The 27,669-nt window shown below is 36.4% G+C and overlaps 2 protein-coding genes across 2 annotated transcripts; one reads left to right on the top strand and one right to left on the bottom strand.

Moving 5' to 3' along the window:
- Positions 1-6,468: 6,468 nt before the first annotated feature.
- Positions 6,469-15,016, bottom strand: LOC306763449 (leptin receptor overlapping transcript-like 1). The gene is made up of 4 exons (XM_079250257.1): positions 14,947-15,016; positions 14,267-14,342; positions 10,403-10,589; positions 6,469-7,461 (listed from the first exon to the last, which is right to left on the bottom strand). Exons 1-4 carry the CDS (start codon positions 14,960-14,962, stop codon positions 7,345-7,347), a joined length of 396 nt encoding a protein of 131 aa, XP_079106383.1. The 5' UTR covers positions 14,963-15,016; the 3' UTR covers positions 6,469-7,344.
- Positions 15,017-16,197: 1,181 nt separating this feature from the next.
- srp72 (signal recognition particle 72) lies at positions 16,198-26,630 on the top strand. The gene is made up of 19 exons (XM_079250529.1): positions 16,198-16,313; positions 16,832-16,952; positions 18,264-18,384; positions 18,805-18,948; positions 19,053-19,164; positions 19,252-19,283; positions 20,565-20,689; positions 20,850-20,907; positions 20,989-21,120; positions 21,213-21,341; positions 22,343-22,415; positions 22,629-22,693; positions 22,776-22,871; positions 23,098-23,201; positions 23,453-23,530; positions 23,634-23,771; positions 23,911-23,948; positions 24,479-24,638; positions 25,593-26,630. Exons 1-19 carry the CDS (start codon positions 16,214-16,216, stop codon positions 25,774-25,776), a joined length of 2,010 nt encoding a protein of 669 aa, XP_079106655.1. The 5' UTR covers positions 16,198-16,213; the 3' UTR covers positions 25,777-26,630.
- Positions 26,631-27,669: the final 1,039 nt, after the last annotated feature.

Genomic DNA, 27,669 nt, shown 5'->3' with positions numbered 1-27,669 from the left:
TTTTTTCTTTCAATCCAAACACAGCTTGAGCAATTCATGACATCAAACATCACAACAAGTTCTGCAGTAGATTTATTGCTCTTGACCTGTTACAAGTAGATTAAAGTTTGAAAAGAAGGATTAGATAAGAGATGCAGGGAGACTGAATTCCTTACGTAGAATTAATGTCTTTATCCGAAAAGAAAAAAAAAAAAAAAAACTAAGAGGTAATGTAGGGCTTGTTACTTGCTAGCTACAGAATTTTTTATATTTTGGCCCCAGACGACGACGTTGCTCTGTGGTTGCAATGTCATTTTTGTCCAGCAGATGTCATGATCAGACGCTTTGTTGTCACGTCTGTAGGCAGTCAGGGGGTGAAGAGTTGCATATTCATGCTGTTTCAGGCTAATTTATCTTCATGGGGCAAATGCCAGTTAAAATCAGGAATAAAAAATATTAACTCATGCATAAAGCTTCTGGTTTAGTAACAGACTAAATATGAAGATATAATACAGATACTTTTTATGGCCATTTGAACCCAGTTTCACTTTAAGTTGTGATCTTTGAACCAAACTGCAGGATATATCATATCAGACAATACATAAATGGTTTCAAAATTAAAATCAGACTTGACTAGATAACTGTGGTATTTCATTTTACAATACAAAACTAGTTTTAAAGCTAATTAAAAGAAAGCCCAGCAAACCAAACAATTACAAAGTATTAGTTCATAATAATGTGAATACAATGAACAGTCACTCAAATAACAGAGACTAAATATATAACTAAAACTAAAACTAACTTAAACTAAAGAATAATCACTAAAAAATGTGCTCAATTATAATTTTGTAATATAAGACACTGTTTTTTTTATTTTTTTTTATTTAATATAGATGAGAACAAAAAATCAGCCCTGGACAAATTAGGGCACTTTTCTGATGAACAGTGGAACAAAATACCTGTCGACAGGTACAGAAGACTGAGAGGAACAGAAAACACCTGACAATAGTGGTAACTCATAAGGATTGTTTCACAAAATATTAGTTTATGAGCAATGCAGCTTATATTATCAATATCATAATTGTTTTCCTTTAATAAATATATATCCATTGAAGCAGAATTAGAAAACAAATGTTATAATTTAAAAAAAAACAAAAAACTTATTACTTTTGTCTACTTCAGTTTATTTCGTAGACAGCTGTTTTTTGGTTGTTTTTTTTTTTTTTAACTTCTCCCTGGAAGGGTATGAATACATTTGAGGACAACTGTGATATATACATACACACATATACGCGTGTGTTTTCAGTTAAACATAAATATGCTCCTTACACATTAATACATTAAAGCATAGTAATATTGGTAAGTGGTTTTCTCACAACTCTCAGGTCATATAGTCCATCCATAACAGGGCTTGCCTCAGATTATTTCTTGGTAGTATTTTAAAGTAAGTACATTTTTATATTGGTTTTAATTTCCAGCCCTGGTGTTGTCATTCTTATTTTCCTAAATTAAGAGTTTTAGAGACATGTTGATTCGACTACATGTGTTCCTATGTTCAGTCATTTCTCTGGTGAATAAAAACAAAACAAACCTTCATTTGGGGATTCAGCTTTCTACTGATGTGTGAATTATAGATTTTTATAGTAAAAACTGTTAAACTTCAACTCTTACCTTTATCATGAGTCAGGCGGGTGCATTTGGCGGTCAGGTACTGGATCTGACTGTAGTCTTCCTCCCTGTGCGCTCGGAAAAACCTCCTCATGCTCCTCTGAGTCTGAACTGCTCGCTCAGATCTAAAAGCTCCTTCCCGTGATCCTCAGGGGCAGGGCGTGTGTGTGTGTATGCGTGGTCAGAGGACACAATGTGCACATTTCACATAATATTTAACTCCCCCCACCAGAGGAAGGTCCTAAAGAAGACTCATACCTGGAGCAGGGACACGGGGCAAGTTTAAGCATTAATCCAAGCTGCAGTTGTCATAACATGGAAGTGAGGTGTGCTGCTGCTGTGTGCTTTGTTATTTGGCTCGCTGCTTGCATGAAGAATAAAGCTACGGTATTACTTGTCTCATGCCCAAATTATAGACTTGCTCTGACATTACATGCAAATACTGTGGTGAAAGTGTCCCCTCGGGCTGCGAGAGAGCTGAAGGAGGTGGGCAAGACGCGTCTTGCAGTAGCTTTTACAGCCGCAGCCTCAGGTTAGAGTTTGCCAATATTGAATAGCATTAAAGATCCAAAGAAGATAAATACAGATAAATACTTAGACATTTTGTATCATGCATTGTGTCTTCTCTCTCGATGTTTGCTTTTAACTCTGGTTGTATCATCAGAGCTAAAACCCAGTTCAAAACACGTTCATATATTTGGTCTGTCAAGAGGAAAAACACTCTGATCCAATCCTATGTGATCACACATCATTCAAAGAAACAGTTTTTGTGATGAGATAGCAACATCAAAGTAAGATACTTATTTCTCCATTTAACAATCAGTGCCTCTTGCAGTGTTCGTGAGGGAAGTTACTGCATGAGTCAGTCTTCTTGTTTCTATGGATGTAGAAAAAGCTTGCAAGCTTGTTCCCAGTAAGGATTCTGTAGGAGTTACAGCAGGAGGGGGAACCAGAACCATTATTGCAGGGGATTATAGGTCTGTGTATCCAGAGCAAGAGCTGCTTGCATCCCTGGTACATCAGGCTCTTTTAGGATGCATGCAGGACTTCATGGACACAATCTCAAGTGGTTATGATGGAAGAAAAAAAAGTGTCTGGCTTGAGTGTGAAGTTTCCATTTCTTTGAGCCAAATGTGTTTATAAAAGTCTCTCATTAAATACTTTTTAAGTTTAAAGCTGAAGATCTTGAAAATGCTGAGTCATGCTTTCTTTTTCTGCTAGTAGAGGGACACAAACTTCCTCGAGGATCAATCTGTTTCTTTGCAATTCATTATACTTTTATTGAACTCAAATTCGTCTTTGGAAGAGTTTTAATGAAGGAATTTTAACATCAAATCTCATTTTGTTTTTGCCTTATAAAAAGATAATCAGTCTCACAGTATAGAGATTTAACTCATCCAGCGACAATATGCAGTTAAAAGATATAGCTAAAAAATGGCTTACATACATCTTTTAGCGTAATCTCTTTTTTTCCACAGATTTTACCAATCACAGATTAACTATCATACTGTTAACACCAAAGAACGTCATTTTTTAAAAAGCAATACTACACAAGTTTAGAACTTGACACTGCTTGATGGCACAAAGATATTTATTATCCACATTTATGGAACAATTGTTCCAGGAATGTGCATCGTCCCGAGGCAGAGAAACCACACTCCACTACATTTTTCCCTCCCAGCCTGGGGTATTATGTGACAGCTGCGTTTCAAAGCTGCCGTGTCATACAGCAGCAACTAGATATCAACTGACTGGCTATTTCTGACTATTTTGAACGCGCACCACGACTGATTCAGCAAAGAAACCGAAGAGGACGACAGAAGAGAGAAGTGAGAGAGAGAGAGAGAGAGAGAGAGAGAGAGAGAGCGTAACAGAGCGAGAGATAAAAACAAGTCAACATTGGCCATTAGCTTCTGTTAGGGGCTCGAGGTTCAAAAGTTTCACTTTAAGAGCAGAATATGAGTTATTTTCAAAATGTAAATGCTACAATGCTTTATTTCTAGAAAAAAAAAAAGTTTTCTTCATTGTTTTTTTTCTGGATTGTGCTTTGGAGCCTTGCTGAACTTATTTTCCAATAAAAACAAAAAGTTATTGACATTTCATAAAGTAAAAAGTGCTAACAATAGTACGCATCATCACTATCAGTGTTTTATTTGTTCCTGACATGTTTGATTAAAATGTAATGTGCTGATTTTTCTCGCAATTCACCAACAAACTAAGTCTTGGCAAGGTTATCAAATCAGTGCCCATTAATGAGATGTTGTTAAACTGAACCCAAAAGGATCAATTCAAAGGAGAGGATGTTCAAAAATGGTGTTTATTTTAAAAAAAAAAAAAAAAAAAAAAAAAAAAAAAGAAAGAAAAAAAGGGAAATAAAAACCTTCATGTTGACCTCTGCTTCTTCAACAAATAAGTTGTAAATAGAAAATGGCGATAAACATTGATACAAATCATCCTAAAAAAAAATAAATAACATCCTCCGACTGTAAGCAAGAGAGACCAACCGCAACGGGAAACAGAGAAACCCATCCCACAGCTACACACATCACACCGTGTCACCTCAGGGGTTAACAGCAGGACACAAAACAGAAAGAAAAGGAACATCTGACATATTTAGTTAGAAATTCATACAGATATTCACACCTCAGGAACACTTTACAGGTTTACCCTGCTGCACAGACAGGCTGTTAACATCATCACACACACAATTCTGTCAGTGGCAGCTTCCTATTAAATGTGTTTGTAACAGGAACTGAAAAGCTGCCATCTCTGAGGTGTTTTAAATACAATCAATGTTTTTGATCAGGTAGTGATCTCAAGTAGAAGAATTTTAAAATATGACGCTTTTATACAGTTGATATTAATTTACGATGCTGAAACTCAGAGGCCATCCAGTGGAGCCCTTTTAGGTTTCCTCATTTTTTTCTCTGCTTGGGGGGTTTTGCTTCACGCAGGAAATATTTTATTTAAAACTTGTTTCACTGTTTGTTCATATAAATACAAACTGAGCAGACAGAATCAGCTATTTGTGGTTATTTAAAAGGAAGACATTTATGGAGGGGAAAAGTTTAAAGGAGAAAATGGGCAAATGGTCAGTCTGGCTCTGTTTAGTGCAAAAAAAAAAAAAAAAAAAAAAAAAAAAAAAAAAAAAAAAATATATATATATATATATATATATATATATATATATATATATATATATATATATATATATATATATATATATATATATATATATCTGATGAGAAAGACAAACCACTGCTCCAAATTAAGCCCTCGAAATGTTAACTTCACTATAAAATTAAAGTACATTTCTGTTTCATATGTTTGGGCTGCTTTGAACCATTTTTTTTTTTATTGTCATGAAATATGCATTAAAACACAACAACAAACAAAAGCTTCGCAGTCTAACACTGATTTCTGGTAAAAGTCAAAAGCATTGAGGTCAGTCCTGCTGCTAACTTCTCTGAAGCTGTATTTTGTTTCATTTATCAGACAGAAAATAAAACAGTGGAAGCTTTCAGACACAAGTCTAAAAAATTCTAGTCAGGTAGAAAGCTCAGTCTGAAGCCTCATCCAGACACTTCAAATTTCACTCGGAGCGTGGATTCAGCCAATGAAATAAAACAAGCATACCAGCACAAAGCAGACAGCTGGGCCGTTTCCCTGTGTCTACATGCTCCACTGTGACAATCTTACTGCCTGTAGCTCCATAAGGATACCTAACTCCAGGTAAGAAGGTGACTACCCACATTTACTTAAATCTTACTATTCTTATAACATGAATACTTTGCATGTTCTGTAGTGATGTATTCATAAAAAAGGCCTTTAAAAAGTGAAAATTAAAAGGATTGTAGGACAATATGTGTGAATACTTCCACTGGAAATCTGGCAAGCACCTTCTGAGCGTAAAACTAACTCTTAATGTTGTGACGAAACTGAAATTGTTAACTAAAAAGTCTATCAAAACAGTGGGATTGAAGCAAAAACGAACCTTCATCTGAAACCCAACACTCGCCCACTGCCACCTTGCTGCAGTGAGGCAGCAGATGCTTAATTCCTTGTTTAGCTGCTAATGCAGTTAAACATGGAAGCAGCCTGCAGCACTGAATGCCCTGCTTTTCCAGGAACTGCATGAACAAACTTTCTTTACACAACCAGAAAACACACTTAAAGAAAAACCTTAATTAAACCAATCACTCCACATTCCTGTTTTCTTTTTGTTTGTTTGTTTTTTTTAACTTTTTTGGGTTTTTTTCTTTTTTACCAATGCATGCAGCAAATATGGAATTAATGTGCTGACTTAACGGCAGGACGAGCCGTCGCTGGATTCTTTAAAAGTCACAGTCAAAAGCTTAAAGGCTGTTAGTGACTGACTGGGCTTGGGTTATAAGTAGCCAGTCTTACGTTGGCTTGGCTGTTTCCAACAAGCCTTCTGTTCTCGAGCTAATCCTGGGTTAGCTGGTGGCTGCTTTAGGTGCTTTGCACTTTCTTGACCTTACAAGAATAAAAACCATCTCATGCATACTGTGAGGTAAGAGCTATCAGTTGCAAAGTACGATGGTGAATACGCGGCTTGCATCCTGCTTACATCTGGGAAATCGGCATGTCAGTTTAATTTGATCTGTGGGTGATGGTGATGGTGTTTTAATTCATTTTAATTAATTAATTAATGGGCGGGCTGGCTCAGCAGGAAGACCAGCGGTTTTCGATCTGGAAAGTTGGGAGATCAATTCCAGGCTTCCCCTGACTATGTGCCAAAGTGTCCCTGGGCAAGACACTAAAACCCCAAGTTGCCCCCCCCCCCCCCCCCATGTGTCCATCGGGATATGAGTGTGTATGTAAATCGCTTTGGATGAAAGCGTCTGCTAAATGACTGTAGAATAGAATAATCCTGCTTTTTTATCTACATTTTGTCTGGCAAGAACTGGAAAGATTCAAATGATATTTCCACAATTACACACATTTGAAAGATGTGTTTTGTTGGTGGTGCAAACACTCGTGTTCTTGCTAGGTTTCACAGCTTTAATATCGGTCACATTTCATTCGTGAAAACGGGCAAAAATCTGCCTTTTATCAGCTGATTTATCATAAATTTATATGATAAAAAAGTTGCTTAAAACCAATAAGACCAAGAAGAAATTTTCCAGGTCAGTTGTGAGGATGAGTGAGTTCATATTTATGCAGATTTATCACCAGCTTTCTGTTGATTTTCTCTCATCTGTGCTCATCTTCCAGAAGAAAAACTTCAATTTTCAGACTATCAGCAAACAAAAGAGAAGAGGCCAGACTGCAGAGTCTGACCTGTTGGTTTGTCATCATTGTCATGGCATTATTTTCAACATATTTTCCTAAATGAAACAAACAGCTGTTCACCAGCTGACAACACGTCAAACGAAAATGGACACAGATGAAGAAAACTCACAACACGGAAGTCAGAACAAAACTTAAAACAAAAAAAAGTAACAAAAAAATCCAAACAAAAACTGAACGTCAGCATTTTCCATCTTTTGTCAGTTCAATATGAAGCAGGCGATTAAAAAAAAAAAAAAGTATTGCACTGGTTGGGTGTAAGTCTATGGATGGATGGTCATCATATAAATAACAACAACAACAACAACCAAACAGTAATACCATAATAATAGTTGTAATGCTAATAAAAACAGTTCAGACTAGGATCTCCCTCCCCTGGCCTTTTTACCACTGCTGCCAACTGAAGTCATCGTTGGACCCGAAGACCATGAAGAAGCCCAGGATGGTCCCAAAGATGACTACATTACCCGTTAGCACAAGTGCACACGCTCCCCAAGCGATCTGTAAACAAGCACATAAATAATTCACATTAACAAACACTGCCGGTGGGCTGCAGCACTTATTTAGGGCGAAACCTAAATAGAGGGTTTAAAGAACAACAGTATGGAAAGGATTCCTCGTATCGCAGCAGTAACATTTTTATTACGCTCACTTTTTCTCTCTGCATCACGTCTTTTAGGGAGCAAAGATCAGTTTTTAATTCAACTAAGACATTTTCCATAAAAGGTTTAGAATATAGAATATACTACTCCTACTTCATCTCCAACTCCTACTAATAATAATAAATTTTATTTATTTAGTTCTTTCATTAACTAAAAGATGAGAACAAGAGAAGCAACTAATAAAAAATTCAGACTAAAATGAGATCAGTTACTAACAGGAAACATACGACAGATAACACATATGGAGGAAATAAAAAGTTGTTTATGTGGTAAACGCAGAGCCAAACAGGCAGCTTTTTAGTTGGCTTTAGTGGCTGCATTTGTAGCGTCTCAGATGCATTTTGGGAGACAGTCCAAAGGGTAATGGAGGCAACAGAGAAGGCTCTGTCCCCCCAGGGTTGGCGCTTGGTCCTAGGGACAGTCAGTAGTTTGGCATCAGCGGAGGGGGGGGGGGGGATACAGGAAGGGTCATGGGGGGAGGAGCATGTCGTTTAGGTAAAATAAGGCCTGGTTATAGAGTGCTTTATCGGTGAGGAGGACTGTGAATATGATCCAGTATGAGAAGTAGAAATCTTTGACTGTAGAGGTGAGGGAATCAGGACCCATTATGAGAATGTCGGATTTACTGGAGTTAAGTGTGAGGAACTTATTTTGCAGCCAAGACTAATATAATATAATCGAAAGATTAGCACGGATCTGAGGGTTGTTAGGTTTAGTGGATATATAGAGTTGGATATCATCAGCGTAGCAGTGGAAACGGAGACTGTAAAGATGGATGATCTGACCAAGGAGGAGGAGGTAGATGGTGAGGAGGAATGAGTCAAGCACCAAGTAGGTGCTGGGCGATTAATCGATTTAATCGATTAATTCGAATTTGCCGTTTATGAAGATTTATTTCTATGAAAATCTGGATTTTTTTTTTGCCCTGCCAGCACCTTTTGGGCTTCTGTACTTTATAGTGAAGTCAGCGCACTCCCGCTGGTTTCCCACAGAAATGCATAAATACAACATGGCAGCTAGAAACATACAAGAAGTGCCAACTCTGCGTTTCCATTACATTTTGTTGCAAAATAAAAACGATATTTGTACGTTTCGACAAACAAAAGTTGTGATTTGCGGGTGTTTCCGTTGAACAATGTTCAGCACATTAGCATCACGTTTCGTAATTTCGGTTAATGCAAAGTGGGCACGTATTTTATGATTTTCTACTTTCTGCGGAGAATTTGCTTTGGATTTTCGAAGCTTTTCTCCCTCATTTTCTTTTCTAAAACTCTGCAATTCGCTGTTGTTTATTCCACACCGCGCCATCTTTACCGGGAATTAACTGGTCACGTCATGTCACGTCACGTCTGGGGACACGTAAACGCAAAAAAAGTGTTTCTATTACACTTTTGCAATATAGTTCTGTATTGAAATGTCTGAAAAAACACCTCTTGAGATCGTAAAAACTTTTACAGCAGCGGTTATTATGGCGATATTTAGTTTTTGCACAGTTCTAGGTGTAATGGGAACGCAGGGTTTTCAGTGTGGGAGGGGGCATTGTCACATGCCACAGTGTTCTAAAGCCAGATGCAGTTGACACGCTCGTCTTTTTGCCAAAAATGTGTAAATTAAACAAAAAACAGCAAGAATGTAATAATACATGTATGTTAGAAATATAGCTTTAATAACATTCAGGGATTTTTAGAAAACAGTATTTTGTATCAAAGAGGTCAATTTTCTCAAAACACATGTTAAGTGTAAATAAACATTCATTTTTATTACCTCATTGCCAATGTGGGAAATTGTTTTGGTTATTTAATGTCAAAATACTCTAAAAGGAATCACTAATTTTCTTCCAAGAGGACTCAAAAATTACACAAGTGAAGTGAGGCCTATTCTTAAATGTATGATCAAAACTTAAAAACTATCTCACAGTGGAACGCTGTAAGTACAAACATGTTGTTACTTATAATGTTTACAGTGGCAGTGCCTGCCATCTCTTTTTACAACCTTGTTTAACAGCTTGTTTAGTTGCCCTTTAAATTTAGGTAAACTTCTAGGTTGACTGCAATAAAAACATTTTTGAAAAAGAATAATTTTTGATATTTGTAATTTTTTTTTTCCCCTTTACAGTAAAGGGAAAAAAAAAATCGATTAAAATCGGAAATCGAATTTGGTTTAAAAAAAAAAAAATCAGAGATTTTATTTTTTTGGCCATATCGCCCAGCCCTAGCACCAAGCCTTGGGAGAGATGAGGAGGAGGTCACTGGTGTAAGACATGAGTGGTTTTTAAGACTTGAAGGCAAATTAAGACTGTGCAGAACAAGAGAGGACTGTTCAACATAATGGACTAAACTTTATAAAGTTTCCCAATCTAATCCAGCTAGTTTACGTGCTATTTGGAAACAACAACCATTTGCTAAATGGGATGCTGCTGGTTGAAACAGACTCCCCGTTGAACAAGTATCAGCTTCACTGATATTAAAATGAAAGTGGGGCAGATTGTCATGTACATAATAGTTATCTTGTATATTGCACGTTTCTATTCTCCTGCTGTTCTTTAAATATGCATCGCTACACCTAACTCTAATCCACTGTGGGGCTAATAAAGGCTTATCTTATCTTATCTTATCTTATCTTATCTCTATTCTGTCTTAATTTAAGTCAGCTGAGCAGTTAATGTATAAAATAAAAACAAAGCAAGAAAATAAACTTATTTTTTTAGTAGTGTGAAGCAAATAAAAATATATTAAGCCTTCAATTCAGGAAACACAGTGCACCAAGTCCCAGTAACTTACTACGTCAGCTCTTGCAAAGACGATGGGCAGGCCGAAGGCTGAAATGACGATTCCCGTTGTGAGGAAAATGGCCAACTCTTTGCAGGCATTACTGGCTGAGTCTGTGTCATCAACCACCCTCCGTGAGATGCAGTATGGAATCGGGGAGAGGATGTAGAAGAAGAGGAGGAACAAAGGCCAATATTTGCTGCGGATGGAGAAAAAAGGAAAAAGAGACTGTGACGATGCAGAATGCAACAAAATCAACTAAAATCTAAAATAACAAACTTCACAGCCGCTGGCTCGTTTGTTTCAGAGTGAAAGAGTCAGCGGAAATATAAATCCTTTGTTTTTCATAATTATGCCTCATACGCTGTCTGCAAATGACCTGGGCATCAGAACACACATTACTGGTTTAATCCCAGTCTCACAAAATGTCAAATACAACACATCAGTCTTTTTAAAGTAACTTGTTGCCAAATCACATAACTTGGAACTCCATGTTATGTTTAAAGTTGATTAGCAAAACTCACAGCCTTTATATGAACATGTTTAATTAATGACAAACAAAATGAAGTGACGTCAACAAACACTTCGACGACACAACTATTGTCTCGGCTAAACATTTCTCACTGTATTTGGAATCAAAAGAGGAATTTATATATTATTGGAAAAAGAAATCTACTTCCCAACCATGTTAAGATGTGAGTCAAGTAGAGCTGAAACAACTAATCGATTTAATCGATTAAAATCGATTATTAAAATAGTTGTCAACTATTTTAATAATCGATTAGTTGCTAATTAACTTGTTTTTTACCGTAAGTTTATAGTTTCTGTCGTGTTTTGAGCCGGTCTGTTGTAACCGCGACCAAAGTGTGGCAGTAATGAGCCATCGGTGGTTAAAGCCCACCCATTTAGTAGGAGAAGCGAACAGCCAATAGTTGGCCTTCTTTTGCTTCTCGCATACACACGGCATACAAGCAAGATGGCGGAGGTAGTTGGCGAAAGTTCCAAGCGAAAAAAGAAGAAACGAGACTTAACTGGAGAAAAAAAGTACACGAACAAAGTCATCCAAAGTGTGGGAGCACTTTGTATTAAACCCACAGAAACGCCGAGTGATCTGCAGAATCTGCAAATATGACCTGGCACGGAAGCACGACGTCTCTGCGAGAGCACCTCAAGCGAATGCATGTGTGCGTGGAAGCCGAGGACCAAAAGCCAGCGCGGTGAGTTTACTAACTATCGATAGATTTTTTTTATGTAACTTAAGTTACAACTTAAATGTATTTGTGCTGTTTTATTACGTACAACTGTATTTTGGGTAAAATGTGTTTATTTTAGTTTAAAATATAGGCTTATTCTGTCATTTTTGTGTGTTGTAGGAAAAAACAAACCAGGATGAGTGAATTTGTGCGCAACAAGAAGATGCCCACACCGCAGGAATGTGCACCATTAACAGACAATATTTTAAACATGCTAGTAAACGACATGAGGCCGCTGTCTATGGTGGAAGAGCGGCTGTTTTCTGCAGCTGGACACATAGCCTCTAAAAAAAGAGCAAGCCTAAGCCCTCAACATGTGGACATGCTGACCTTCCTTCACTGCAATGCAAAGTACTTTCTCAAATGACTGAAAATAACTGTTCTACCTCATATCCCACTGTTAGTGTTTGAATTCAGGGATGAACTATTTTGTGGCATGTTGTCAAGTGTTAATACATTTTGAATTGTATACATTTTTTAAAAAGTGAACTGTTTTAAGAGGGGAAACATAGTTAGTAGCAAACAAAGTATTTTGAGCAATCTCAAAAACTCTTATTCCTGCAGTACAATGTCTTTTGTAAAGTCAGCTCAGTAGTTTTTAGTGCTACACATGTTTAGAAATGTGGGTGCTTGTTGTTAGTTGAGCAGTTAAGTCCTCTATCAATGTAATTCTCCTGGAGTTCCTTGAAATGTAGACTGATAGATCTTGAATTAATTCTTAGTTAACATACATGAATTACCTAAGATTTGCAACATTTGTTATGTGAAAAGCAGAATTTTTTTTATTGCACTTAATATGCACTTATTTTCTAAATGTTTACCGCTCTTTTTCAGATAGCAGGCTATTTTGTTAACGACCTTTTGACAGGTTTACTTAAACTAGAGGTGCATTCATGCAATGGACACTTTATTTTTAATAAATTGTTTGCACTTTTACAATTCTGAAGAAAAGTTGGCTCAGGTATGAGCAGTGTTTACAATAGAACAAATAAAATGCAGTAAACTGCACTTATTTGTGTTTTCTTGTTTTTTTCAAGAACATAAATTGTGAAAAATATGTACTATGCTTTAGTCAGGTGCCAAATCCAGGTATGTAGGAGGGTATTGTCAGAATTTTAATATAGACATGATATAGATGCTTTATCAAAAACTTACTTGGGAGAAATAATGGTAAAACTAAAATGTAAGTTTAAAAAGCGATTAATCGATTAATCGAACAAATAATCGTCAGATTAATCGATTATTAAAATAATTGTTAGTTGCAGCCCTAGAGTAAAGTAACGCAAATCATCCAGCATACGCCTGATGGCGGTGTGCTATATTACTCATTCATTTATTTAATTATTCACTTTTTTAACCGCTTAGTCCAGTTAAGGGTCAGGAGGAAGGTGGAGCCCATCCCAGCATTTACTGGGTGAGAGGCAGGGTACCATTGTATTAATACTTCACCACAAATACCAGGGCTGTTACGATAGGCCTTCATACCGACTCGATTCAGTTAGATTCCAATTTTTGTGGGTGCCGATTCAATTCAAATTGCGATTCTCACAATTCTTCAATTTTTGTAGACTAAAAACAAGACAAAAAATGTACAAAACTTGTTTTGCTTGTCGTTTTTTTTTTTTTCAATTTAAATTAGGAAAAAACAACACAGTAGCCGTACCACCATACTGCTGCTATAATGCCCTAGAAGACCAGCAAAAAAAAAAAAAAAAAAAAAAAAAAAAATCAATAAAAACAGTAAAAATTATTTAAAAAAAAAAAAAAATTCTATAATGGATTATTTTCATTTACTTGATTAAAAAAAGTCGTTGTTTTTTTTTTTTTTTAAATACTACTTTAAAATTGTGAAGCAAAAACTCCTGATATTAAATTTATCGACTGAATTTCTCATCCCTAAAAAAAAAAACCTGATAAAAGTTTAAGATACAGGGACTAAAGAGTCACAACAGGATCATTTTAATTAATCTGGAGCTTTTGTCAGAAGTCTGATGAACCGCAAAACAAAGAAAAACTGTGGGGGTTGTTAAGGTCATAGCTCTGTAAGCCAACACACTTCCAAACTCTGGCTGGGAAGATATTTGTCTTGTCAATAATAAATGTAAAACAAAAAAAAATCAAATTCAAAATGAAGTGAACAGAGGTTAGTGTATATTTAAGACTGGTCACAAAGAGTCGATTCTACTAAAAACCTCAATGACTTGTAGAAACAAATTTATGAACCACAACTAAGATATTTTACTCTTTAATGTTTTGTGTTTGCTTGTTTCTGAAAAGTTTTGAGCACCCGGCAAAGACGAATATTAGTGCAGGTAAAGGTGTTTTTGCATTTACTAAAAATATTCCTGTATTTTGAGTACAAAATCCTTCATAATTTCACGTTTACATTAAAAAAAAAACATCATTTTGATTTTTAGAGAAAGGATAACGACACCAGAAGAGTATATTTGCCTCTTTATAATATCTCGAATAATAAGAAGAACAAGGTTATTCATGTTGGACGCAACATTAACCTTTTCCTAAAACCTCAAAGAAGAGTCATGTGGTCATATACTCTGCAAAACCGTTTAGTTTTTTATAATGAGATCACTAGCTAAGCAGTATTCCTGATGGTGGTACTCACTCATACACTGGGAGGGCACATCCAAGCATGAGGAACATGAGACCAATGGCCCCTCCAAAGGAAAGGCTGATAAGAGCTGCAAGAGACACAGAGGGGGAGTCATGTGTGTGTGTGTGTGTGTGTGTGTGTGAGTGTGTGTGTGTGAGAGAGTGAGTGAGTGCCCATTGTCCACAATCTCATGGTTGGCAACAGGGCCCCTATATCATGTGATGAATCAGCTGATTTCACGTGCAATAGCTATTCATGCTATCAGAGGCGCTCGTTCAAACCTGAGCGTGAATCAGTGCGCGTGCTTGCTCGTTAACAAGCGTTAATCCAGACAGCTCAATTAGCGGCTGCTCAAATGAAGGTGCGGCTAACATTAGCATTCCTGATAACTCATCAACTGCGTGTTTACACATTACATGCAGTGTTACAGCTGCAGCGTGCATGTCAGAAAACATTCAGTCGGTTTAGTTACATTCACCAACTGGAAGCTGCTTTTGTAGAAACACTGCTGGTTTTTCGGCTAGTCTCTGTTGACGACTCAACTAGCCCTGCTGCTAACACTTTCTACGTCGCCCTTAGCCAGTTGGGTATTAAACTGCATTATTAGCGTTTGCAGCATATTTTACTCATTATACGACCTGCGGGGCAGTTTAGGAATCTGGTAAAGGAACAGAGAAATGGAGTCTGCTTACCTTTAATCCCGGCCATTTCTCCTGGACAAAAGCTCGACACACAGCCCTGACGAATGACAACAGTGCCCCCTCCTCCTCTGCTAAAGAGCCCGACTGAACCTCCAACCCCGCTGCCTTCACGCTCCACTGTAAATGTTGGGAATAAGACCATTCTCAGATAAACACAGTAAAGCAAATGTTCTAACGTTTTAAGATGACAATATTGACACGTTTTTGACTAAAACTAAGTATTAATTTTGAGATACTTGGAATTGTAAGACATTATTACTGTATTTTAGATTCCATCTTAGTTTATCAAAATTTTCATATCAATACTCAGATTTATTTTATAATAGTAATATGGCTGGATAAAGCATTAAATATTATGATGAAATTACCTTTCTGTAGAAGTGTCCCAGAAGCAAATAACGATGATCACAAATAAAATCTATTCAATATTGTTATATGACATAGAAAATATTGAAAATAAAGTTGAATGTGTGTGTGTGTGTTAATAACTGTATCAAAACGTTTGAAATTACTTTTACCTTTACTTTTTATTATATACTTTTAGCACAAAAAAAGTTTGTATATATGTTCATTTCTCTGCACGCCGTACCTTATATGTAAAATAGTTGTAAAATAGCTGTATTTCTAATTTTACATTATTATTCAGTGTTTTTTTTATTATTATTTTTTTATTATTCAGCACCTTATCACCGAAACAAGTTCCTTATCTGTGAATTGTTCAAAGACAATGACAATAAAAGTCTTTCTGATTCTGATTCTGCTTTGTACTGTATTGCGTCAGTGACATTTTATTTTTATGACAAACAATGTTGTATGATTGTGTTAAAATAAAGCATCAAACTTAATTGAAAAAATGGTATGTTTTGTCATTATAGTTTGACTATGGGATTTTTCTTTTATAAAGCTGTTGTTCATAGTGAATACAAATTACGCATAATCAACTCTTTTACAGTTTGACATTGCTGTTGTTGGTTTTGATCAGTTCGGAAGAAGTGGTTCTGTCTCCGATTCTAAATGGTGACCTTAAATGCATAATTTTTTCTACGTCAGTTTCTTAGTTTAAAAAGTACATCTCCAAAATTGGAACCTTACATTATAATTTAAACAATACCTCAATAGATAAAAGTAGTTATTTTAAACGTTTTGTCCCTCTCTCTTTCCCCCTCGATCTGTTGAGTTTACTTAATAAATATTCGCATTAGTAGCCCGGAAGTAAACATGTAACACTTCCGCCTCCCCATGGGTCCATTCAGCGAAGATGGCGAGTGGAGGTGTTTCTGTAGCTTCGCTGTGGACAGAAGTAAATCGCTGCGGGCAGAATGGAGATTACACACGAGCTTTGAAAGCTCTCTCTAAGAGTAGGTTTTACTGTATGGTAGGGCTGCCTTTGGACACAAGCTAGAGCACTGTCCAGACGACAAACAAGTTGCTAGTTAGCAGAGCTAGCCAGGGCTAGCTGTTAGCATGTTGCTATGCTAACCACTGTTCAGCTGTCAAGTCTAAAAACAGCAACATAGCTTCGTGTACCACCCCGTTTTGCAATGTCGTGTTTTAAAGAAAGAAAACCAACACGTCAGCTGTAATCTCTTTCAATTTTTGCATTATTTTAGAGTTGGAGAACTACGCTTTTGGTGCCTGACTACTGACGTGTCCCAAGTCTGACTGCTAGCTTAGCTAATTAGCTGCTACAGAGGCTTTAAAATATGTTTCAACCTCTCCTGATTATCTCATTGTTGTTTCTGTGCCTTTTTTTTTTTTTTTTTTTTTTTAACTGGTACAGAAAAGCAGTTTAAATATACTTTTGGATCATACAGAGTTTTTTTTATAGTAAGAAATGTTCAGTGTATTGTAATTGTGTCTTTTCTCTTTGCCACAGTTTTACATGAAAACAGGGACGACGTGACGGCCCTGCAATGTAAAATAGTTTGCCTTATCCAGAATGGGAGCTTCAAAGAGGCGCTGAATGTCATGAACACCCACTCAAAAGTGCTTGGCAGGTAACAACATATTCACCTGTGGTCATTGTAAACACCAGTAACTACTTATTGTAGTTACACACCATCATTTGAGTTTCACATAAACTCAGAGGGATAAAGGTAACATTACCTGTGCGATTGGCCAAATGAAATAAAATAAATAAATAAAACTCAGCTTCACCAACAGACTTTTTAATTTTAAGTAGTCCTGTCAGAGCATTTTTGCGGTGCAACATCAAAGAAATATTCTGATTTCTTTATTTGAGTAAAAGCTCCAAATTTAGCAAAACTGATCAAAATGGTTGATTGTTGGTCATAGACCTTTGGTGCGGGGGTTTGCAAGCACCAAAAAGTCCTCCATGCAGGTTTAGCCTCATTAAGGATTAACCATTGGACTAAATGGGCTGATTCTATCCTTTATTGTGGTCCTGCATGAAGGTAGTTGTCAGGTCAGCATTGTATTATGGCGGGGTTTCCACTAACATCTGAGTTATTTTTCATTTTAACTACTCGCATCTCAACTTCAAGGCATAATTCATCTCCCTAGTCATCCGTTTTCAAAGACAAGGTGCCACTTTATGGAGATCAAGTAGTTTTGGTGACGTAAACCCTCAGTAAAGGCATCAGTAAGCAGTACGAGTGGCTTGATGACCACTACATAAGTCCTAAAATAAACGGGGGGGGCCCTTACATTTGTGAAATGGGGACATGCCAAGAAGAGAGAGGCTGGGATTGCACCTGAAAGCATCACTGATGCTTTCCAAACAGACTGTTGCAGCTATTCTCAGATATGGTAGTTGTATACCAGTTCACGGAGGTCAGCGGTTCCCTTGTCCATGGGCTGAAAAGTATTTGTACAAGATGATAAAGGGTGCTGGAAGGTTCTGAAAAGAGGTATAAAAGTCCCTAAACCTTGTTGGCAATAGTAGCATGTGTTCAGTCAGTGTGTTAAGCAGGATGGACTAATGTGTGTGCGTATTTGGACTTTGAATCAAATACTGATTATAGCTGTACAGTCATAGATTTTAATACTTTTGGTAATAAAATAAATCAAAATGCTTAAGTGAATGGTTAGCTTAATCGTGGCAGCTGATAATGTACTGAAATATTAACGTGTAGGGAAACATTAGAGAAAAGTCCTGACAAAATGATTGTATTTGCTGTCCTTGGTGATATGGAATATCACAGCTGGTGGTAAAATGTTTTTTCACATGGATTTAGCTTTGTTGTAATTCTTTTATTATTAGGGTCCGAGCCATTATTATTATTATTGTTATTATTATTATTATTATTATAAATTATTATAAATTTCTGTCTTTTCTTTGCATTTAGTGAGGTTGTGTTTGAAAAGGCTTACTGTGAGTACCGGCTGAACAGGGTGGAAAGTTCCCTGAAGACCATTGAAGCTGCTCCTGAACAGACAGACAAGCTGAAGGAACTTTATGGTCAAGTGGTAAGGCTGTTTAACAAAATTATTTAGCTAATCCAGTGATATGTTTGTGTTTAGTTTTTATTTTGATTTGTACACTATAGCACATGTTTAACATGTTATTGTCAACTCTTGTTGGGGAAAACGCATCTAAAAACAGCGAAAATAACTAAAATAATTTTATTGCCTTTTCATGAGCGGAGAAACCTCAAAGGATTCATGCTAGCGCATTATTTATGATTTTTAAAAAATATATATATTTAGAATATAGAGTAAATATAGTGTGCAAATATAATTAATTATGCCTCATAGTTGTTTTTTTTTTTTCCAAGGAAAAAATGTAACCATGAATGAAAATATTTCCTTAGAAATGGCTTCTGTGTTGTTAAACTAACGCTGCTGACATGAGAGCATTTGCTGGTCTGAATTCTTCTCCTTGTCCAGTTGTACAGACTGGAGCGCTACGACGAGTGCAAGTCCATCTACACAGATCTGATCAGGAATTCTCAGGATGAGTACGAGGAGGAGAGGAAGACCAACCTTGCTGCTGTGGTGGCTGCTAGGAGTCAGTGGGAGAAGACCCCAATGGTAAACTCATCAACATGAGCTCTTTTCAGTCATTAGGTTAATGCTACAAATTCAGAAGAGTGAAAGCCTTTTCCCACTGATCTGTCATCGGTTTTCCTCTGTAGGAAGATCTGGGTCTGCCCGAGTCAACGTACGAGCTCTGTTATAACACGGCTTGCGCTCTGATTGGCCAGGGACAATTGACGGAAGCCTTCAATAAACTACAACAAGCCAAAGGTGGGTCAGTTCTCATCTGTCAAGCCGATGTTTTCTCAATGCGTTTAATGAAATATAGACATTAACCACCGTTTTTTTCTTTTATAGAGCTTTGCAAAGTCTCCCTGGCAGATGATTCTGTGAGTTCATCTTTTTGTTTTTTAATCATGCCTTAATTGAATTCAACCTTTTTATTTATTTATTTATTTTTTTTAATCCTGTAAATTATGATTGTTGAAAGTGAAAAAGAAAGCAGACCACAGGTGTTTACAAGTTAGTGAAAGGTGCAGCCATTTATGGCATTATTTCTTCTTTGGAAAACCTTTTATACCTTCTCAGAAATGTTTGAAATGTTTTTGTAAAGCAGCAGTCGGGAGTTGGAAATGTTAACATAACAAAATGTTGTAGGACTTGTATTTTATTTACCCTACATATTCTCAATAATTTATTTCTAATTTTTATTCTGTTTGTCAGATGTACAGTGGCCTCAGAATATTTTAAGATGTGCTATATGTGTGTACATTCATACAAAGTAATTAGTAATATTTAAAAATTCTTGCTTTTTCTGGATTTCTGCCTGAATTATCTTAAAAATATTATTAGACTTTCAAACAAGTGATGAAAGTAGGTCTTGGGAACTACTATATTTCTGTTAAATAAAGTTCTTAGTTTAACCTGGCCATTCAGAAACATTAACTTTATTCTTCTTTAATCATTTTTAATTTTTTTAAAAAAATCTGTTGTCTTAAAAATCAGTCAATTTTACAGCAATGAGAGTATTTGTGTTTCTCTCATGATCACAGTTCAATGTAAATTCAATTCAATTCAACTTTATTTATATAGCGTCAAATCACGGCAATGCCATCTCAAGACGCTTTACAGACAGAGGGGAAAACATAATGAAAGCCAATTCATAATAGCCTATATAAGGAAACCAACAGATTGAGTTGAGTCCAACTCAATCCAAAAGAAAGAGATAAAGAGAGAGAGAAAGAAGCTTGGTGTATCAGGAAAAGGCCCTTCAGCAGTCTAAACCTATAGCAGCATAACTAAGGGATAATTAAGGGATGCTAACCATCCTTAGCTATAGGACTTATCAAAAAGATAAGTCTTCAGCCTAGTCTTAAAGGTGGGGAGGGTGTCTGCTTCCATAACACTAACTGGGAGCTTATTCCATAAGAGCAGAGCCTGATAACCAAAGGCTCTGCCTCCTGCTCGGCTCTTTGAGACTCTAGGAACCACAAGTAAGCCTGCAGTCTGCGAACGAAGTACTCTGCTTGGTATATAAGGAACAATGAGGTCTTTGATATATAGTGGTGCCTGGCTGTGGAGGGCTTTATATGTAAGGAGAAGGATTTTAAATTCTATTCTAGATTCAACAGGCAGCCAATGAAGAGAGGCTAAAACTTTGTCTCATCCAGGATGTGACTGAAGAGGACATTGAGTCAGAACTGGCGGTCATCCACTCTCAGATGGCGTACATCATGCAGCTCCAGGGCCGGACAGACGAAGCTCTGCAGCTCTACAACCAGGTCATCAAGCTCAAGTAAGTCGAGAATTCATCGCATCAGACTTTGTCCACTACAGATCAGGAAGATGCAGGTGAAGAAGAAGTGACGCAGGTTTAAATGGCATCACGTCTGTCTGTCTGTGTTTGGAAAGTGGAATATCTAGTCAGACATCCTGATGATGTGATTTTATTTCAGGCCGTCGGATGTGGGGCTGTTGGCTGTGACGGCCAACAATATCATTACAATAAACAAGGTGGGTGGAAAAGGGCTTGAACCAACAGCGAACTTCATCCTTAAATGTCAGCCACAATTACCGGCCTTTGTGTTCTTCCAGGACCAAAACGTGTTTGACTCGAAGAAAAAGGTGAAATTGACAAATACTCTAGGCGTCGAATACAAGCTGGCGAAGAGGCAGCTGCAGGCCATCGACTTCAACAAAGCCCTGCTGGCCATGTACACCAACCAGGTATGGATAAGAGCTGGTGCAGTTATGGCTCATTGTCCATAGTTTTACAATTGATTTGTGATAAACTTGTTCATTGCTTTTTCTGTAAACAGGCTGACCAGTGCAAGAAACTGTTGTCTGGTCTGCAATCTCAGAATCCAGGTCATCCGCTGCCGGTCCTCATCCAGGTGGCCCAGCTGTGCCGGGAGAAACAGCACAGCCGGGCCATAGAGCTCCTGCAGGTAATTCAATTCAATGCCTTTGTCATTGCACGACCACAACAAAATTGAAATTCAATTCAACTTTATTTGTATAGCGCCACTTCACAACAATGTTGTCACAGGACACTTTACATACACGAATCAACATACACATCATTTCGAGCCAATTCATACATATCCTATAATAGAAATGTGCAGACCGCCCCAAAGTTGGTTGTATAAAAGACTATAATAAAAATATAAAAAGTACAAATAATATATAAAAATATAAACATATGAAAATGTAACACGTAGTAGTAATAATGCAAAAGGTAAAAGAACACACAACACATTACACCCATCAGCCACACAGATATTGCACACAGTGCAGTGAAATGAGTTCTGACTGCAGGACATTAAAGATTAAAATGTGTAAGATTTTCAATATTTAAAAAAATTAATTAACTAAAAAAATAACTACAATCATAATTAGATTGTTTTTTTTAAACATGTAGGTTCCAGTCTGTCCATATTTGATATGTTATTAAATCACAATTTTAATTAATGACAAAGACCCTTCTTAAATGTTTGCCTACCAGTAAAAAAAAAAAAAGGGCTTTTTGTCATTTGTCATTAATTAAACTTGTAATTTAATAACACATCAAATATGAACAGACTGGAACCTACATGTTCAAAAAACATTCTAATTATGATTGTAGTTATTTTATTAATTTATTTTGAAAATATTGAAAATCTTACACACTCCACCTTTAATGCAGCGTTTAGCGCCGTGATAGTATAAACATGACACACTGCTACTTCCTGTCAGGAAGATTCCCACAAGTCAGCAGACTTCTGTCACAAATGTCCTGAACAATGACCTGGTAACATTTAGTCAAACAATCTAGATGTAAAATTGCAGGAAATTTAGTGAAAATCATTTTATCACGCTATATAGTGCAAAGAAATAACATCTTATAAAATCCAAGTCTGTCATGTGCTCCCAGTTCCAATCCATCTTTCCATCTTTTCTTTTTTTCCAGCAATTTTCTGATCAAAATCCAGAGTGTGCATCCGGTATCAAACTGACAATGGCACAACTCTATTTAGTCCAAGGTACCGACTAACTTTCACATAGATGACTCCTTTCTACTTAGCGAGGACACAATTGTTAGGCATGTTTTATTTTCCAGATTCCTGTTGTGAACTCATGAAGTAGTTTTTATAATTAATTTGATGTTTTATATAAATTTAGTAAACATATTTAACCTTTTGAATAAACGTTTTGGGCTTTTCCTCTAGTTGAAGTGTCCTTTTTCTGGCTTTCAGGTCATGTAACAAAAGCTTGTGATGTCCTGAGGTCCATTGAAGAATTTAAGCACAAAGCAGGGATGGTAAGATAATTAAAACATAAAAGATTATTTTTGTTCTGTTTTATCATTCATCTGAAATGCAAACTGTGTGGCTACTCTACAGGTTTCAGCTCTGGTAACGATGTACTCTCATGAAGAAGACATCGATTGCGCTATTGATGTTTTCAGACAAGCAATTGAACATTATCAGTCCGAACAGGTGTGTGTTTACTGTTGTTTTTATATAACAAAATTTAATCAAATCATCTTTTAGCATATGGGGATCTTTTTTTTTTTTTTCTCCCTTGTTAGAAAAAATCTGCTTAAATGTATGATTTTTGGTGATGCCAACTAAACATGATCAGGTTTATGAAGGCTGACTGATGTTGAAGCTGCTAAGTCATAAATGCTAGTTTCAGAAATGTGAACACGCTTCTCCTCCACAGCCCGGATCCGCTGCACACTTGGGTCTTGTGCGAGAAGCTGCAAACTTCAAGCTGAAGCACGGGCGGAAAAAAGAAGCCATTAGTGATTTGGAGCAGCTGTGGAAGTGAGTTAAAACTCCTGCAGGATACCTGAGCAGACATCATCCAACATGTGTGAGGACAAACCTCACAGCTGCTGCTTCTGTCCAGCACAAATATTTATCAATATCTTTAACAATTTGACAATTTTTAAAATCATTTTTAATATTTATAAAGAACAAGAAATTTTTAAACTGTCTTAGTTTGTCAGGAACGGTTGCTGTGACGACTCCTTACAGTAAACAAACTTCCATCTGAACTTCTTCTCCCAACACAGACAAAACACAAATGACGTCCACACGCTGGCACAGCTCATCTCTGCTTATTCTCTGGTGGACACGGATAAAGCCAAATCGTATCCTTTGCCCTGATAGATGCTTAAAATGGAAGGCATTAAAGTAGAAAGAGTTCTGTCGTTGCATTGAAGAGACTGTTACATCCTTAGCGCTCCTCTGCAGCCTAAGCAAGCACCTACCATCTGCAGACACCATGTCTTTCAACGTGGACGTGGACGAGCTGGAGAACTCCCACGGCGCCACATATGTCAGGAAAAAAGCTGCTAAAGTCCCGGGAGAGAGTCTTCCCAAGGAACCCGGGTAAATCTTCGTTAAGTTTTCCTCAGCAGCTCTGCACTGCTCCAAACATTCGACTTATTTTAAACAAAGATGAACTGATGCAGAAATAAAGGAAGAGCTAAATTCACCGCTGTTTTCTTCTTGTGGATCTTCTTTGCAGTCAAACCGAAATCAAAAAGAAGAAGAAGAAAAAGAAAGGTATGTCAGTGACTACGTTTGCTTGGACGAATATTTCATGTGTCTGATTGAAATCAAGCTGATCAGAGATTCCAGCTGACCTGTTGACGTAGGCGCCAGATAAACTGATCCAATCAGTTGTGTGTCTACACAATGCATAGATTACGGTAATGATTGTAATACTTCTGACAAGCCTATTGCCTAATAATTTAGAAGAATATAAAGGTTTTTTTCTGATTGAATCGAATCAGATAAGCTGGCATGATTACATGGTTCATTATTATTTCACGTTATTTTCATTTTGTGATATTCGACTTTGTGCAGCACTTTGGCGACATTCTGTTTTAAAAAATGTGCTATATGAATAAAGTGGATTGGATTCTGATTGGATCTGCTCGATGTAAACGCCACTAAAGCTGAACTTCATCAGATATAATGTGGAACATACAAACTAGGATTTATAAAATATCATGTTGTGAAAATCATTTGATCAAAACTGTGAAATGTTTAATCATCTTGATGATGATGACCCCACTCAAACTTGTTTTTAGGCAAACTACCCAAGAACTACGACCCCAAAGCAACTCCTGACCCAGAGAGGTGGCTTCCCATGAGGGAGCGATCCTACTACAGAGGAAAGAAGAAGGGCAAGAAGAAGGAGCAAATAGGAAAAGGCACACAAGGGGCGACAGCAGGCGCTTCAGCTGAGCTGTGAGTAAACACTGCAGTCAGATGGATGTCTATTTCCTGTAATCGATCCCACTAATGGGGGAAGGCTAAAGAAACCTCAGTGTGTACTGAAGAAATCATTAGACATTAATAGTATTCTGACACTCTTGTGTCTCTGAATGGCTGCAACGCCTGCAATCTGTTGAAGAGAGTAGTGCTTTACTGGGACATGAAAATAAGCCACAGTTTGTATAAGTGGTCCATCTGCTTCTCCTGCCAAGTCAAGTCAGTGTCTGCAGTGAAAATGAGATTTTAGTTGTAAACAAAGACAAACCAATGATAAAAAATTGTCTTGAGCAAAGATAAAAAGGCTTAAACTGTATTTATTTGTGTTGAGAAGCGGCGTCTTCCATGCTGAAGAATTAAGATTAGTTGATGAAAACACGTGGCTCCACTTGGTTCAGTTGAGATCAAAACTCAACATCTTTGCAGTTTACATTGCAGAGCATTAGCTTCTAGTTTCCTGCTGCAAAGTGGATTTCAGAATAACAAGCTGTTTCTGAAGAAGAGCAGAATGTCGAATGCACACGTTGTTTTTTAGATTTGTGTTGGGAATCAAACCTGATTAAGTTAAATATACAACATATATCCAAAAACATATTTATATAAGAATATCCAAAAAATATTCCTTTTTTTTTTTTTTTTGGCCCACTTGGTGTCAAAACCAAACAGCTAAGCTAATGCTAAATCTGATGTTAATCATCTACTGATAAGGTTTTTACACATTGTCCCTGACAAATAAACTAAACTAAAAAGAAAAAAATAAAAGTTACCAGCTGGATTAGTCTCCGCAAACGGGAACAAGTTTCTAATTGAATAATTACTACATGAATCACAGATGCAGAGATTTCAGCTCATCACATTCAAACTGAATAATGAATGAAGTGTTTTTGAGACTAACATCTTGCCCCACCCCGGCTCGGTCTGTCCCTTCAGGGATGCCAGTAAGACGGCCAGCAGCCCGCCCACTTCTCCGAGACCAGGGTCTGCATCTGGATCATCGACAGCTGCCGCCACCTCCAGTGCAGTTCCTCCACGACAGCAGAAGCCCTCGGCGTCAGGAGCCACCCGCAAAAAAGTACCACAGAAGAAGAAGAAGGGCGGCAAAGGAGGCTGGTAGCAACATGTGAGAAAGAAGACCTTCGACTAATGGCTATCAAGAGCTTTTTACTTTTAAGTTGTTGGTTTTTTTTTTGTTTTATTTGTGGGGGGGGTTTTTTCTTTGTTTTGTTTTTTTTTCTTTTCCTGTTCAGGTCATTAATTCAAACATAAAACCAAAATGTACTCTTCACCCCTCTCCACCTTTTGTCTTTTTTTTAATGTACAAATAAAAGTACAAGAGAATATTTAGAGGACAATTCCACTGAAATGTGCTTTTTGTTGCTCTGTAGAAGTTCTTTCCACAGCGTTTATCCTTTTTATTAAGCTGTAACCTTTAAAAGTCCAAGTCAAATGAGCAAAATAGTACAGAAATAACTAAAGCATATATTTGCTATGAATGATACGCTCTTGTGTATTTTTCTATCTATATGACAGTTGCAATGTATTTCAGTTTATTTAAGAAACAAATGTTTCATTAATTATTTAAATGGGTCATAAATATCTTAATAAAATTAACCATTTTTAAAATCATGTTTGTCCTTCAGACGTTTAGATTAACGCTACTGGTGTTCTGTTTCCTTATTTCACTAAATTTACTTTTTTTTTTTTTAAACTTAAGCTTTCAAACTATACAACATGAGTGATTTAAAAATAAGCCATTTATTCAGAGTAACTCAAGGTTAGGATTTTAGGGGGATTGTCCTTTAAGATGATTGTTTCATGTTTCCTTGAAATGTCCTTTATTTTCAATATGCTGCAGTGAAGGCAGCTTTTTACTTTTGAATCAATGTCAGTCTGAATTCAGTCAAATATTTTCACAGTATGATGCCTGATAGTCAAACAGGAGTCACATTTTGTTAAGTCACAATAAAACTGAACAGTGATGCGTCTCCTGTGTTTTCTGTAGGTTTTTTTTTTGTTTTTTTTTTAAACGTTTTTTTTCTTTGTTGTTTTCTATAAATTTGGAGCAGAAAGACACCATTATTATTATTATTTGAAGGTATACCCACTCCTTGAAGGACCACTACACCATTGGTTACAATTAATCTGCTTTTTTTAAAACAAAAAAAAATTCCTTTCAAGAAAAACCTCAAAATTTGAATTTTTGCTTGAAAGCAGGACACTTTATTTTTAGAAAACAATGAGTTCAATGATTTTCCATGCTTTTCCATGATTTTCAAAATGATGTAAAACAGAAATGTTTTACAAGCTCAAAATGAGTAGACTGCTCACAAAGATTCTTCTTCACTGGACAATATACATTTTAAATTTTATTTATATATATATATATATATATATATATATATATATATATATATATATACACACATATATATACATACATACACATGTATATATATATACACACATATATATATATATATATACATACATATATATGTATGTATATATATATATATATATATATATATATATACACATACATATATATATATATATATATACACATACATATATATATACATATATGTACACATATATATACATATATATATATATATATACACACACACACACATATATATATATATATATATATATATATATATATATACATATATATATATATTTCAGTGTTATTTTGAGGATCAGTAAGTTGATGTTATAGTAGCTACTTTTTGAATTCTGATCCTGTTTTGTGATAAGTTGTGAATTTAAATATTTTTCATAGTAAAGTTGTTGTTGTTTTTTTAAAAAAAAAACTCGGATGTGAACTAAGAGTTTTTGGCTAAATACTGTTTTTTGTGTTAAATCTATCAGCACTACCGCCTCTCCTCCATTGTTTTTGTAGTGTTGATGAACCGCTAGGAGGCGCTGTTTTCCCCACAGTTCATCACTAAATAGCAACACCTGGTGCGCTGCCTTCACTATATAAAAAAAGGCGCAAAAA

This window comes from Telmatherina bonti (assembly GCF_933228915.1).
Source record: "Telmatherina bonti genome assembly, chromosome: 12".
NCBI classification, from domain to species: domain Eukaryota; kingdom Metazoa; phylum Chordata; class Actinopteri; order Atheriniformes; family Telmatherinidae; genus Telmatherina; species Telmatherina bonti.
Note: the sequence above shows the minus strand (reverse complement) of the source record. Positions and strands in the feature narration are given on the sequence as shown.

Bases quoted from the DNA above. Each gene is read 5' to 3' on its own strand.
- LOC306763449 (XM_079250257.1), bottom strand. The intron at 10,590-14,266 runs GTGAGTACCACC...CTCCATCCGCAG, and splicing joins TGTGCCCTCCCAGTGTATGA to CAAATATTGGCCTTTGTTCC. The intron at 7,462-10,402 runs GTAAGTTACTGG...GCTTGTTTACAG, and splicing joins TCTTTGCAAGAGCTGACGTA to ATCGCTTGGGGAGCGTGTGC.
- srp72 (XM_079250529.1), top strand. From the start codon at position 16,214: ATGGCGAGTGGAGGTGTTTCTGTAGCTTCGCTGTGGACAGAAGTAAAT. The intron at 16,953-18,263 runs GTAACAACATAT...CTTTGCATTTAG, and splicing joins CACTCAAAAGTGCTTGGCAG to TGAGGTTGTGTTTGAAAAGG. The intron at 21,121-21,212 runs GTATGGATAAGA...TTCTGTAAACAG, and splicing joins TGGCCATGTACACCAACCAG to GCTGACCAGTGCAAGAAACT.